The following is a 15,761-nucleotide window of genomic DNA, read 5'->3' on the forward strand; positions in this document are numbered from 1 at the left end:
AAGGCATGAAACATCTTGTCCTGGTTTTCAGTTTTGGAGAAATCTGAACACCAATATTATTGGATACATCGATCAGATCCCCACTATGTCAGATCGTAGACAAGTTTAGTGTTCCTACTAGATGTGGTAGCCCTCTCATGAAGAGTCTTCGAAACAGACCTCATAGCTACATTCACCAACCATTATCTCAACGATAATGTTTCTTGTGTTGCCCGGATGCAAATAGGTTACATAATAACCAATATCACTATATTGCATATATTGCAAGTCAAATCATGCGACTGATTTGTTCAGCGGATATGTACCAACTTCTATGTTTTGGTATGTGACGGCTTCAAATTTTGCAAGAATCAGGGGGAGTATCTTCCTGAATTGTTCCTGTTCAATGCATCATATTACTCTTTTCCCTTCATGAGTTTACTTTACAGGTTCTCATAAAGGTTTTTAATGAGGTAATATCAACATGAGATCATATGTCATACTTTCTGTTTTCCCCATAGGGGTTTTTAAGAAAGTATATGTGACATATTTATTGTCCTCTAACTCTATGAGTTTTCTCGTATTGAGTTAAAAGAGACAATGACCATTATATGTTGCATAATTTTCTCCTTATTTTCCCACTGGGTTTGAATGAGTTTTAGCAACGTATCAAATATATATCTCCTCACATTTTTCTCACAGGGTTTTTGGAGGAGCTTTTGAAGATGATAATACTGCACAAACAAGCATTGATTAGGGGGAGTGTTAGGATTTATTTAATCCTATTATTAATCCATGCTTAAGGAAACCGCCAGGCGTCGGTTCCAGACTTGGTAACCGCTAGCGGATCCTTCGGTGGTCGCTGCGAATAGGCGCCTCTCCGGAGGCGTCCCTTGTACCTGTATATAAATGAGATCATCAATAAAGATTTACACACTTGAATCAGATGCTTTGTCTCTCGCTTCTCTCGGTAAACTCAAACAGTGATCACTTATTATGCCAACTTTGCATATGTGCACGTCGCCAAAATTTCAATGTCCCTGATACATCCCAAACCTACAACTCAAAACAAGCCATACTTATTTCAGACATGGCTTAACAAATACCGAGCAATTTTTAACTCACAACATGCACCATTGCAATGCAAGGTTTTGCTGCTTTTATAGCTGTTTAGTTCACAGTGACTTTATTTGACTTGTCCTCGTGAGACTCCCTCTCCTCTATAAATCCCCTGCTTATAAAATAGTGCAAGTTAGAAGAAAATTTGTACTCCCTCCGATCCATGTTAATTGTCAGCCAGTGATCAAGAAACATAAGCGTCATACATGAAGACAACAAATGCATGTTGTAGTTTTCAATAGCGTAGGGTCAGTTTGGCCGAGCAAGATCACAGACCATGCCAACAGCAGCATAGTGGGAAACAGCATAACAAAACAATTTGCCAAAGCGAGAAAAATAGACAGGAGAACTAAAAACAAAGGGCATTCATCCCATCATGAGCATACACTGCGACAGCAATTCTAATCAGACCAAGAACAAAGATACCGCACTCCGAGCATAAACAACATTTTACTTGTCGATTAGATCTGGAGAAAGTAGTTGACACAATAGCAAAACATATGCTCCATAGCCCATAGGGTTATAACCAGAAAATTAAAGATAATACATTCTTCTTGTGGGAAGTTCTGGCACAACATCCTAAACATAACAGGATACCATCAGCTTAGAAGAGAGATGTTCCCTTGCCCTTCTTGTCTCCACCGATTTCAAAGTGCTTGCACCTCTGTAGTAACAAAGAAATCATGGTGTCAGATACATACACATAACAGAATATAGCAAGGAAATGGCAAAGCAGATAAGAGGGATGCAGGTACCTTGATAGCGCGTTGTGAGTAATGCTTGCAGCTCTGGCACTGCAACTTCAGCACAATCTTCTTTGTTGTCTTGGCCTGAAACAAAAAGAAGAATAAACATCCAGATGCAAAGCAACAGAAACAAGTAAATAAACGGCCAACATTTCCAAAGTAACTTGAGTTTTACATCAAAGAAGATATATGCCCACAGAAACGAGTAACATACCTTCTTGTGGAAAACAGGCTTTGTCTGGCCACCATATCCAGACTGCTTGCGGTCATAACGACGCTTCCCCTGAGCAGAAAGGCTATCCTTGCCTTTCTTGTACTGGGTAACCTTGTGGAGCGTGTGCTTCTTGCACTCCTTGTTCTTGCAGTAGGTCTTCTTGGTCTTCGGAACGTTCACCTACAAAAATGCCATACAATACTTAGACAACAGGAATAAACAACCAGGAATAAACAACAAATGACAAACAAAAAGAACTTCATAGCTGAACTCATAACCCATGCGTGTTTGATTCCAAGGGGCGTGGAAAATTGCTACTGAATCACGAGGGTCCAAAATGACAGAGAGCAGAATTTCCAATTTTCAATTACACAAATAATGAGAAGAGAACTCATGCCAAAGATGTTATGCTGAACTAGAAAAGCACCCAGCTGGCCAAACAAAAGGGAGTACATTACATACTCTTAAACAGGACAGGTTGAGTTAGCTAGCAATGTTTGTATGCCAGCCCTAATCCATAGAGAGATAGGCTGTAGGAGGGGTACATCATGTCACTCATTCCTTATAGCCATAGGTTTCAGGAACGCATAGCACACAGGCTGATTAACTGCAGCTGACTGACAGCATACTGTGCAAACAAACTGTTAGGCTATGATCTGACCTTGCAAGCATACAACTAGAATAAACATGCATATCTGGGATCAATCACCAGTGATGACAACTCGACTAACAAGACTGGAGACTAATGTATTCTCTAGCTTAAAATCCCAATGGGGTCACAAGATGAAAATTCAAACCAACCCATCCGTCCTTCAAACAAGTTAACTCAACACATCCAAGGACCTGAGCTGCGCAATGTGATACTGAATGTAATGTAAGTGTCTCCAATCCCCACACCCCAATCACCCTCCCCTTCTTCCCGACATGCTGGAGATCCAGCAGCATCAACACGGTGCGACTTAAGAGAAATACACGGCTCCTATGGCAATTTCATCCGATTAACAGCACCGCATTACGAAACCCCGCTCCACGGATTCCCTCCGCGCTCGCAAAACATTCTACCGAGCGCCGAAGCTGTTGTAAATCTACCGAATCTGGGCTAGTTCGGAAACCAGGACAATCGCTACGACCGACCGCAGGTACCTAGATCAGTCGGGGAGAGGAAACTCACCATGGCTGCGGAAGCGGCGGTGGATCCGCGACGACGACGGCGAGGAGGAGGAGTGCGCGCCTGGGTGAGAACACGAGGAGTGCGCCGCCGCCGCCGAAAGCTCAAAGGGTCGGAGAGCGAAGGGGTGCGCGCTTATATACGAGGGCGCGGCCAGCTAGGGTTTCGCCCTCACTCGCGTGTCGCTGCAGGTGGGTCCCGGTGTATATCGGCCACCCGGGCCAGTTATTGGGCCGGTGAAATGGTTCCCCCAGGCCTATGTGACACCGAAGGTCTAAATGGGCTGGAGGGTGGGCATTTCCGTCTCCGCGTCGCATCTTGGTGGACTCCGGCCAGCGAGGGGAAGAGAAGCAGCCGCCGTCCAGTCGATCTCGGGATCTCTCGTCGCCGGCGCGCGTAGGGAGGGGAGCTGAGGAGGGGTGGTTGCGAGGTGAGTTGGTCTCCTCTGGTCTCTCCGTCGATGGTGCCTAGTAGGATTCATGTGTGAATTGGATTTGAGCCGCCATTTCGGTCCTTTTCTTGGAGTGACAGGAATAGTGGTGGTGGTGATAGGAGGAGGATGAGCGAGAGCGAGCAGAGGCCGGTGCCGAGGAGGGAGAGCCCGTGGGGCTTGCCGGAGGGGGACAAGCGGCAGCCCAAGGCGCACCGCTGCAACGACCGCGTCGAGGATGTCGTCCAGGTCCCTCCCTCACTAGACACTTGCCCTCCCTCTCTGACATGTACTTTGTAGATGATATTCAGAAGATCGATGATGCAACAGCTAAAATGATATTCAGAAGACACTTACCCTCCCTCTCTGACAGGCACTTGATTTTTTAGGCTGGTTTAGTTCATCAACTGTACTATTGTGAGGGTCTGACAGCAAATTGTTTCAGTACTTAATTTGCTCTCAGGACTCTTTAGATGTGTTTTGGGTATGATAAGCACACAATGTTGCCTGCTACGAAGTACGCACATCGACTCGATAACATGTAACCAGAATGATTCCTATCCTACGTCTGCTGTGGTTACTGCTTCCAAGCTAGTGATGGCGGTCGCAGTTCATTTCCCCAAACACAATTAGAAATGACCAATGGACTAATCTGAATCTGGTAGTAGCTGATCTGGGCACTTAGGAAATATCATGATATCAAATGCTTGTGCCCCCCCCCCCCCCCCCCACCACCCACCCACCACCTCAGTGTGGAATTTCCTGTAATTACCGGGCGCTACCGTCAACTGGTTGTGCGTTTTTCCAACGAATGTCAGACATTGGCTCTGTGTTTCATCATGTTAATTCCAAGTCTGAAAATCAACATGTTTTGGTCTGCTTAATTATTTGTTTGCAGGCTGCCTTTGAAGGGAATCCGTTCAAGACAGTTCCAGGTCCATTCAAGGTCTTTTGGCAATGCATGCGCTCAAAACCTGGGTATCCGCTGCTTCTCACGATCCCTGTGTTTAATGCTTTTGGTGGAATAATTATAATCACTGTGAACAATCTAAATATGATCTTAGGTTGTCCACAACAATTTCATAAGATGAATAAGCAGTATCTGAGGAAAATGTTGAGTTAGTGGTTGCTAAGTATGCTCATGTTAAACTGTTTCTTTTTGTTCAGTGGTTGCTTGCTTTTTCAGCAACTTAAATGCTTATTGTCTAGTTGCTACATATGGATGTTCACTAAAAAGTAATCTCTTCAGTATGGTTTTATGTTCTTATATATGCGAAAGCCTAATATGAGCCTACTTGTGAAGTCTTCTTTTTCTCTTTATACTAAATAAACGGGAGTTGGTCAGCCCGGTTACACCCCCCCACACACACACAGTACAAACTAGCAAATGACTTCCTATAAGAATTAAATATCGAACATGACACGGAACAGGGAGTTGCTCAGGCACGGTTCTCCATGTAGATGCAAATCCCTGAAATTTATGGGGTGGCTACCTGCCTACCTCTGTGCCATGTATGATGCTATGATGTTTCACATCTGTTAGAAAGGTAGTTCGGTAGGCTGGTTGGGTAACATGGGTGGTGCAAGCTTTCTGGACAATATCTCAGTCTGGCTGGCTGGGCCAGAAACCATGGGGGCACCGCTGTGGCTTGGCTGGGAGCAACCAGTTCCAACATAGCAGGAGTAGAAGCAATCATTTTGTCCACCAAAATTGAACAAAAGAATGTACCTGGTGACATGGCTTTCTCCTAAAAAAGGGCTAAGTGCTTCAAGAAACTGTTGTGGTGAAATGCATATTATGGAAGGACTCCATATATGTGTGAAAGTGTGGACTTTAGAATTCTAATGATGAATTTGCCCTCAGAGAGCTAGCGAGTATCCACTATAGTTTCTAGTGCACATACATTTCAGAATTGCAATGAGTGCTCTGACTGGGATTATTGCCTTTTTTTTCTCTTCTGTTAGGAAGTTGTTAATGTATAAACTGTGATTTGCAGGGAGGAGCCAACTGTACCATTTACTTACCTGCAGCTGGATCCTCCGAAGAGGGTAGAGGCCAAGCTAGATTAAACAGCACCTTAATCCGTCTCAAGCGTGTGTGGTTATATTTTGTAGTGACCCTCTTATCTAGGCGTCATGTTGAACACGAGGCCTTGTGTTTGGATATATTTTTCATGAATAATAATAGTGTAAAACCCTATCCAGAAATAAGAAACGCCTTTACAGGAGGTGAATTGGTCGAAGTTGCTGTTCTGGAATGGGATTTGTAATTTCGTCTGACTTGTTTTGCGCCTTGGGAGTTAACTCCTTATTGAATGGCTTCTAAGGTTTGTTGATGGGATTTCGTAGTGGTTTGCGGCTCATGTGGAATTCTCGGTAAAGATGGTGCCTGATTCCTGTGCCTGTCAGTTCATGGAAAATTGAATTAGACATTCTTAAACTGCTCCATGGTGACAAAACGTTGCCAGTTCCCTCTTTGTTTCCCATTTCTTTTTGCCAACTCATTTTGCGAGAGGGATGCACGTGCTTTATGGTACCTGCCTGTTATACAGGTCCTGCCTGGTACTCTAAGCACTACATACACCTTTCGTGATGAATACTAACATCCAAGTTTGAGATTGCGTGTAAAAAGAAAAATATTGCTTGAGCTGGATTTGGACCGGAACTAACTGGACGCAAAACAAACTGTCGAAGTAGAAAAGAAAACTAGACGGGATATAGTGTGTGGGTCATGGCAAACTGTCTGATTATCTGTATAGAGTGCAAATAAGATAATGAGGATTGAGCTCCTTCTGTGTGATCACCGTGTTTCAGAATGCGTTGCCTAGGGCAGCTTTGCTGACTTCTAGAGAAGCTTATGCATCAGATTTTCCTTGTTGCAATGCCGGGCAACGTTCACACGAAGAATTGCCACGGATGAAATAAACGAGTAGTTTGACTAGAAGCCTCTCAATTCCCAGACTAGAAGAGATGTAAACTGCTGATGCAGATAATCATATCTTTGATGGTAGGTACATTCAGCGGAGAGAAATGCCAGTGAGCAGCTTCGTACATGCGTGATTCTGAAGGCTGGATTACTTATGCACTTCCATACATATGATTGTCCCCATGACTCCCAAGCCGAACTAATGGACAGGGCAACACATTGTCAATCAAGCTAGGCTTGTGGTCTGAGATTAGAGGGACCAAGAGGATGGAGGGCTTGCACAAATAAGAAGGGCAAGTAGAGTTGTAGAAGTGGAAGGGTGGGAACTCGCGAGTAGTTTGTATCAGGAGGGATGGGGTAGATGATGTACTTCTGGTGTGAGGTTTGCCCTCGGGCAGACTCGCTGTAACCAACTGTCCTTCTCTCTTGATGAAACTATGCGCAACTCTCTTGCGTGTTCCCAAAATAAATAAAGAGGAGTAGTGTCATTGAAGCATAGGAACCCAGATTTGAGTAATATTGAAGTGTAGTGAAGCAAGGGAGTAAAGGCAACCGTGGTAGAACATTGAGAAAAATGCACGAAACAATGCTCCAGTCTAACAATCAATCGGATGGATGGATGTCAGAGCAATCAGTTCGATATCATGCATAAATATAAATAGAGAAAAACTTGTATGCTATAGTGTCGTTGAAGTAAGACTATTAGTTATTCATAAAAACCTTACAAAGTAATACATCAATATATCTGAAGCCGCCATCTTGGCAACATCTGTCGGTACTCCTATTCATTGATTAATAGAAAGTGTGAGCCGAATAGCCAAACCTCTCACCTAAGCATAACATCTAAAGCCGGAGACCCCAACCAAGCTACATACCAGGTCTGGGGAACAAACCGGTTTGACGCACTTAGGTCATGGCCGTCATCTTCCATCGATCCATCTTCAGAGCAAATACTAATTGATCGACCTTGTCAGGCCTGTTGTGAACGTCACCACGGCGCCAGACAACACCTCCTGCCTACGTGCATCCATCATCACACATCCGTCACTGAGGCCCTGCCGCATCACGCCGCCGAGACTCCACATTGTTGATGCGTCGCATGGAACGCCACTCTACCGCAGATGTTGTCCACTAGTCCCTCGAGCCTATGCATACCTCCAAGAATGATGCCCCCAAGAGGGATACGGCACTAGAGCGTCGGCGTCATCTGATCAACCAATCTAGGGTTTCCTCCGGAGGTGTTAGATAGGGGTCTAGAGTTTCTCCATGACGACGCCTTCAAGAAGGAGATGACGCAGAAAACACCGCCATCGCCGGCCTTGGCAACGAGCCAAGAGCAGGGTTTTCACCCGGATCCGCTCGAGGAACCTCCATCCAGTCTCATGTGCTGGGACCGCCACCGACCACCGCCGCCGCACATGGAGCAGGCCGCACATGTCAGATCAGAACTGACTAGAAGCCAGACCACAATACAGATGATCCATCCACCAGGCCCTCCATGCCACCGCCATCGATCCGAGATCCGACCGGCCGAGAGCCCCCAGCCGCCGCGCCGCAGGACCCGGCTAGCCGCGCCTCCACATGGTGGGGGCCCCGCCTCACCCCAAGCCGCGAGAGAGAAGGAGAGACCCCCGCCACCGCCATCTACCCCCGGGCTTAGCACGACAGCTTCACGCTGCGGTGACGGGAGGAGAGGAGGGAGTAGATCGGGGCTCGGCAGTGTGAACGCATGTGAATAGGTAGTAGTTAGCACTGTAGCATACCCGGCAACGGGATATACTTATCCCTACCCGGTTGTTTTAGATATATTAAGTTAGTTGTAACGAGAACCTAACCCATGTATATCTGATGTATATCTCTAATATAAATAGATGAGCAGACGGAGGCTTTACTCTTTTTTCTCATAGGCGGTCGCTAGGGTAGCGGCCCACCCGAGTCGCCCGGTGCGGGAGCGACGCGGGGGTTATGCGCGAGACACAGGAACCAGCATCAACGCCTTCATATATATATATAGGTGAATTGGTTGAAGTTGGTGTCTGAAATGGGATTTGTAATTTCGTCTGCCTAGTTTTGGGCCTTGCGAGTTGAAGCCTTTTGAGTGGCTTCTAAAGTTTGTTCGTGTTATTTGGTAATGGTGTTGCAACCCATGTGCAATTCTGGGTAAAGATGGTGCCCCTTTTGTGAGAGGGCTGCACGTGCAGCACTTCAGTTCTACAGGCTCTGCTTGGGCCTATTCGTGATGAATGCTATCATCAAAGTTTGGGACCTTGTCCAGGTTCTTCAGGGCAAGTCTCCTTGGCATGGATTGTTCAGTGGAACAAGTGGAGGAGAGAGAAGTGATGCTTGAAGTGGACTCGAACCTGTTGAGAATAGCAACTTGTATTATTTAGGAGGCCAAAGCCAACATATATACACATACATGAGGATGCCAAAAGGCTACAGGAGAATGCCAAGAGACTGAATGCAAAAGGTCAAAAGACATCACTAACACCCCCCCTCAAACTCATGGTGGATCCACAACACTAAGTTTGGAAAAGTGAAATCCATGTTGCGCTCTAGTCTGGGCCTTCGTGAAGAAGTCTGCTAGCTGTAACTCAGAAGGCACATATTGAAGAGCAACAACATGATCCTGCACAGCAGCGCGCACATAAGAAGCATCAACGCCAATATGCTTGGTAAGCTCATGCTTCACGGGATCCCGTGCAATACTGATAGCACCAGTACTATCTGACAAGATAGTGGTAGGTGTAGTAACAGAAACACCAACATCCTCTAGTAACCATCTTAACCAAGTCATCTCTGCCGTCAGAAGAGACATAGCTCGCAACTCAGCCTCTGCACTCGAACGGGTAACTTCAGTCTGTTTCTTTGTCTTCCAGGCAATGAGAGAACCAGCAAGAAAACACAGTAAGCAGATAGTGAACGGAGATCCGTAGGATCACTAGCCCACGTAGCATCCGAATAGGCTTGGAGCTGTAACGAGCTGGAGCGGGGAAAGAAGAGACGGTGAGAGATCGTGCCACGAAGATATCGTAGAACACGAAGAAGGTGACTATAGTGTACCGAAGTGGGAGAAGAAACAAACTGACTCAAGATATGGACATGATAAGAGATATCTGGACGAGTGACGGCGAGATAGACAAGACTCCCAACAAGATGACGATAACTTGTCAGATTAGACAAGGGCTCACCATCAGAAGCACGAAGGTGAACATTGAGCTCCATAGGAGTCTCAACAATGCGCTCATTAGAGCCGCATGAGTAAGAAGATCCTGGATATACTTTTCTTGGGAAATAAAAAAGCCATCAGAGCTGGAGGAAACCTCAATCCCATGAAAGTAACGAAGAGGACCAAGATCAGACATAAGAAACTGCTCACTGAGACGGGCCTTGACAAAGGCAATGTACTCAGGGTCATCGCCAGTGATGATCATGTCATCAACATATAGAAGAAGAGTTCGACCACGAGCTGAAAGGTGAACAAACAACGCTGGATCATGAGCACTCGTTGAAAAACCAGCGGCGGTCACCACAGAGGCAAAACGAACCAGGCACGAGGGGCTTGCTTAAGGCCATAGAGAGAGCGTCGAAGACGGCATACCATGCCATCAGGAACAGAATACCCGGGTGGTGGCTGCATATAAACCTCCTCACGCAACTCACCATTAAGAAAGGCATTCTTAACATCAAGCTAAGAGACAGACCAATGGCGAATAGAAGCCACAGCGAGAAGTGTGCGGATAGTGGTCATATGGGCTACAGGAGCAAAAGTCTCATCGTAATCACGACCATGCTCCTGCTGAAAGCCACGAGCCACAAGACGAGCTTTGTAACGCTCAAGAGAACCATCAGAGCGAGTCTTAACTTTGTACACCCACTTACAAGTGATGGGACGAACACCGGAAGGAAGAGAAACAAGATCCCACGTGCCGGTGCGCTCAAGAGCAGCAAGCTCCTCTGCCATCGCAAACTGCCATTCAGGATGAACAATAGCATCGCGATAAGAGGTAGGCTCAAGTACAGCTGAAAGACCATATCGAGTAGGAGAATAGCGGTCAGGGGGAGGGCGAGGCTGAGCCCGAAGACCATAAGTCGGCCGGGATGAGGAGGACGACACACCAGAAGTAGATGGCACGTCAATAGATTTATCCACAACACGTGGACGACTAGTATAATGGAAAAGAAAGGAGGGAAGAGGTGGAATCACTGGAGGTTGAGACGAGGAATGTATCAATGATGAAGATGGAGAAGGGGAAGGTATCGGTGATGAAGGTGAAGAAGGAGAAGATATCGGTGATGAAGGTGGAGAGTCATGCGATGAGGGAGGAGAGGAAACCGTAGGAGAGGATGGCGTAGGATCTGCAACAACAGGACGATGAATAGGAATACTAGGCACAGAGGGAGGTTTTTCAGGAAACGCGATAAAAGAGATATCCTCTACTGAAAAAGTCGAGGAGGATGGTGGCGGGTAGAATGGACGAGACTCATAAAAAGTCACGTCCCGAGAAATACGCATCCGACGACCAACTGGATCCCAACAACAATAACCCTTATGCTCATCACTGTAGCCTAGAAAAACACACTCGACTGACTGAGCAGTCAGTTTGGTGCGTTCTCGTGGGGCCAGGAGAACATAGCAAACACAACCAAACAACCAAAGCGTCGAATAATCGGGAGAATGATAAAAAAGATGCTCATAAGGAATACCACCCTGCAGAGTAGATGAAGGTTGAATGTTTATGAGATATGTGGCATAGAGACAGCCTCAGCCCAAAAATGAGGCGGAAGAGAGGCGGCAATCATCATCGCACGAGCTGTCTCAAGAAGGTGACGATGTTTGCGCTCAGCCACGCCATTCTGAGCGTGAGCACCAGGACAAGAGAACTAAGCAATAGTACCCTGCTCCACAAGAAAATCATGCAACATTTTAGAGACATACTCGCGAGCAGAATCAACATGGAACACACGGATAGGTGTAGAGAACTGAGTGTGAACCATGGCAGCAAAACGCTTATAAATGGTGAGAACCTCACTACGAGAAGACATTAAGTAAAGCCAAGTGTAGCGAGAGAAATCATCTATAAAAATAATATAGTATCGATGACCCCCTTTGGAAGCGAAGGGAGCCGGGCCCCATACATCTGAATGTACTAAATCAAAAGGGCGCTGAGACACCGACTCACTAGTAGGATAAGGTAACTGAATCTGCTTACCCAACCTACAACCCTGGCAGTGTAAGGAGACATCTCCTGAGACAGGCCCCAGAAGACCACAACGAACTAAAGATGCTAGTCGCGAACCACAAAGGTGACCAAGTCGATGATGCCACTGCTGGAAGGAGCTGATAGCTGAAACAGCGAAAGCAGATGGACTGGCGGGTGTGGTGGCAGCGGAAGGAACATGAAGCCAGTCTAACTCCTAAAGTCCCTGAGAATCACGACGGCGAGGGCCAGCTCCAATCAGAGCCTTTGTGTGACGATCCTGGATTGTGCAAGAATCAATGTCAAGAATGACACAACAACCAGAATCAGTAAGCTGACTCGCAGAAAATAGATTCATGGTAAGGCGAGGAACATGAGAAACATCCGGAACATAAAAGGAAGAAGTGGAAAGAGTGCCTCGACTAGCCACAGGAAGAGAAGTACCATTTGCTGTAAGAACATTAATAGGAAGATCGAGAGATCTAAGAGAGGACAAGATAGAAGAATCGGAAGACATATGAAATGAAGCTCCAGAATCCAGAAACCATTGGGATGTACCTGACTGTGTAGATGGTGGCCGCTCAGCACTGAAAGCACCAGTCACAGAGCCTGCAGTACCCGTCGAAGAACCTGAAGCGACAAGTAGACGCTTAAGCTTCACAATATCCTGCTCAGTCAAGGAGACAGTAGATGACGTCGATGAAGCAGCACGAGTCCCAGAAGAAGAATTGCGCTCCCTGTTACGCATATCACGCTTCTTCTTGAGGCAATCAGACTCGGGGTGACCATCCCTGTTGCAGTAGCCGCAATGAGTACGAGGACGAGAGAGACCCTCATGAGAGCGACCCTCACTACTAGGAGTGGGCAGTAGCGATGGGGCATTGGAGCAAGAAATCACTGGTGGAGAAGCAGTTCGAGCAGCAAGCACAGAGGGAACCTGAAGCAACCCAGCACCACGGAGGCGAGTCTTCTCAGCACTAAGCTCAGCAAGTACCTCAGAAATAGGAACACGACCATGAGCAAACAACTGAGCACGTCGAGGCTCAAACTCTCCACGGAGCCGCGACAGAAACACATAGACACGCTGAAACTCCAAGTCGGACCTCACAGTCTGGCAACACGCGCAAGTGCCACAAACAGCAGTGCGAAGGTTGTCAAGCTGGCGCCAGATAGCAGAACTTTGAGTGTAGAACTCATCAATAGTGGAGTCTCCCTGCTGAAGAGCATGCTCCTGACGTACCACAGACAAGTAGAGAGCATCACCAGAGGGCTGATAGCGCTGACGAGGACGAGTCCATATCTCAAACACAGTACTGAGGCCCATAAACTCATATGCAAACTGTGGTAAAACACTGGAAGTGAGGACAGCCGCATCACGAGTATCATCATCACACCATTGAGTATAAGCAGTCAGATCATCATGATAAATGGAAAGAGCATCCGAATAAACCACGACTTGCTGGTCATAAGCAGCGACCGCACCATCAGCAGCGACCCGGGCTGCAGCCCTATCATCATCAGAAGCATCTGCGCCAAGATCCGGTGGAGGTGGCGGTGGGATAGGAGCCACAGGAGGAACTGGACGCTAAGGACAAGGAACCTCGCCGGAAAGAACTCCCCATAAACGAAGGCCACACATGTGAATGCGCATAAAGGCAGCAAACTCAGCATAGTTTGCACCATCAAAAATCACCGGACAGCGTGGAACGGCGACATAGCCCAATGATGTCGAAGACATGATGCTCCTCTTCTGTCTTTTTTTTAGTATATAATCAATCCACGCAGACGAAAGTCAATCAAGCAGAAAACAGTGGCAGTGACCCGACCAGGGAGACAAAAGGCCCACGGCAGAGGTCGAACCTCGAGCAGCCGGACTTCGCGACTGGTGGGTGGAGACGATGACCCGCGCCAGGACCACCAGCTCGGCAGGGAACCACGAGCGAGGCAGGACGGGCCGCTGGTAGCGACGAGCGGAAGGGGCCGGTGGTGGGTAGCAGCCGGAGTCAGAGGGACGCCGGGCGGCCGCGGACGAAGGGGCGCCGGGCGGCCGAAGCCGGAGGGGCGCCGGCGACCGCGGACGAAGGGGCGCCGGGCGGCCGAAGCTGGAGGGCGTCGGGCGGCCGCGGACGGAGGGGCGACGGGCGGCCGGAAGAGCAGCGGCGCGGATGGGGCGAGCAACAGGAGACGACCTTGGAGGAGGAACGAGCGGCTAGATCGATCGGGACCAAGTCCGATGGGATCCAACACACAGCGCTGAAACACTGGATTCCACACAGCAGCTGGATGTGAAGCTCCTGTAGCTGGAGATGAACGCAGGCAACAGCAGAATCACGGGCCGGCAGAAAACAAAGCAACGGCGGGCGTGTAGGAGATTGGATCGGGAGAGCACGAGTTTTGCGTACGGAAAAAAGTACCTAGAGCTCTAATACGATGTTGAAAATAGCAACTTGTATTATTTAGGAGGCCAAAGCCAACATATATACACATACGTGAGGATGCCAAAAGGCTACAGGAGAATGCCAAGAGAATGAATGCAAAAGGTCAAAAGACATCACTAACAGAACCAACTGGACGGGAAACATACTGTCGAAACGAAAGGAAAACTGGACGGTATATGTGATCATGGCAAACTGTCTGACTATCTGCATAGAGTGTAAATCAGATAATGATGATTGAGCTCCTTCTGTGTAATCATCGTGTTTCAGAATGCGCTGCCTACGGTAGCTTTGCGAACATCTGAGAAGTTTATGCTGTCAAACATGTCACACATATACATGTGTACCGCACCACCTTGCGCATCATGCCATATCTTTCTGTTGTAGTCTAGGATCGGTATAGGTTGGCAGGTTGGTAGTAGTATTTTCCTTTATCTCTATCTCCTTGTAACCAACTCTATCGCTTGTTCTCCAAGTCTCAATCTCCTGTAATCTCTCCAACAACTTATGTGTATGTGTTGTATCAGGGAGGTGCGCCCCTACTATATAACACGAACCCGTCGCCTCTGAACGAGGTAAGACGTTTCCGCCATCGCACATGGTAATCAAAGCCTTCCTTTTCCAATCTAGCTCTCTCGATTGCATCTAGTGCATAGCCATGTCTTCATCCTCCGGCGTCTCCCAACCTAGCCTCAATGGCCAGGTCACCGAGAAGCTCAACCGCACGAACTATGTGCTATGGCGCACACAGGTCACACCCCACTTGCGGGGCACCGGTGTCTTCGGCTACGTCGACAGCACCGCGCCGGAGCCGGCCAGACTCCACGTCACCAAGGATAAGGACGGCAAGGAGACTTCTGCGCCCAACTCTCTCCACCCACTTTGGGTCCGGGAGGACCAACAAGTGCTCGGCTATTTGCTGAGTACTCTCTCCAAGGAGGTGCTGGTCGCGGTCACCGCGATCACCACGGCGTGTGAACTCTGGGTGGCACTGGCGGGCATGTTCTCGTCACAATCACTCAGCCGCGTCAAAAACATCAGAACTGCGCTCATCAATGCGTAGAAGGGCAACCAGTCGGTCGCCTCCTACTTCGCCTCCCTGCGCGGCCTCACTGATGAACTCGCCGCTGCCGGCAAGCCCATCCAGGACGCCGAGTTGATCTCGTACATCCTCCATGGGCAGGACATCGACTACCAGCCGCTCGTCTCCGCCCTCGACGCCCGCGTCACGCCCGTCACCCTCGACGAGCTCTATGCCATGCTGAGTAACTTCGATCAGCGCATGGCCCAATTCCATGGCTCCTCCGGCCACTTCAAGTCCTCTGCCAATGCTGCCTCTCGCGGTCGCGGTGGCAGCCCTCGCTCGCGTGGATCTCCCTGCAACAAGGGGCGGTCAGGAGGGAACAACAACGATGGTGGCTCCTCCAACTCTCGCAACGGCCGCCCCACCAACCCCAAGCCTCGTCGTGGCGGCGGCTCCACCAGGTCTCGTCCGGACGCACCCCGCTGTCAGATTTGTGGCAAGCTTGGGCACACGGCCAAA

At 48.2% G+C, this 15,761-nt stretch overlaps 2 protein-coding genes and 1 pseudogene across 3 annotated transcripts; 2 read left to right on the forward strand and 1 right to left on the reverse strand.

Annotated features, from left to right (window-relative positions):
• Positions 1-1,537: 1,537 nt before the first annotated feature.
• LOC123165071 (60S ribosomal protein L36a) lies at positions 1,538-3,424 on the reverse strand. Its single transcript, XM_044582699.1, has 4 exons — positions 3,230-3,424; positions 2,059-2,238; positions 1,854-1,928; positions 1,538-1,762 (listed from the first exon to the last, which is right to left on the reverse strand). The coding sequence occupies exons 1-4, from the start codon at positions 3,230-3,232 to the stop codon at positions 1,703-1,705; spliced, it is 318 nt and encodes a 105-aa protein (XP_044438634.1). The 5' UTR covers positions 3,233-3,424; the 3' UTR covers positions 1,538-1,702.
• A 62-nt stretch (positions 3,425-3,486) lies between these two features.
• LOC123165072 (uncharacterized) lies at positions 3,487-5,899 on the forward strand. Of its 2 annotated transcripts, none has more exons than XM_044582700.1 (4): positions 3,487-3,656; positions 3,758-3,905; positions 4,555-4,634; positions 5,654-5,899. In XM_044582700.1, the coding sequence occupies exons 2-4, from the start codon at positions 3,786-3,788 to the stop codon at positions 5,724-5,726; spliced, it is 273 nt and encodes a 90-aa protein (XP_044438635.1). In that variant the 5' UTR covers positions 3,487-3,656; positions 3,758-3,785; the 3' UTR covers positions 5,727-5,899. The 2 variants fall into 2 exon arrangements, with proteins under 2 accessions (XP_044438635.1, XP_044438636.1); XM_044582701.1 differs by having other exon boundaries at positions 3,515-3,656; positions 3,779-3,905.
• Positions 5,900-15,356: 9,457 nt separating this feature from the next.
• Positions 15,357-15,495, forward strand: LOC123171748 (uncharacterized; annotated as a pseudogene).
• Positions 15,496-15,761: the final 266 nt, after the last annotated feature.

The sequence above is a fragment of the Triticum aestivum genome, chromosome 7D (genome assembly GCF_018294505.1).
Source record: "Triticum aestivum cultivar Chinese Spring chromosome 7D, IWGSC CS RefSeq v2.1, whole genome shotgun sequence".
Classification (NCBI taxonomy): domain Eukaryota; kingdom Viridiplantae; phylum Streptophyta; class Magnoliopsida; order Poales; family Poaceae; genus Triticum; species Triticum aestivum.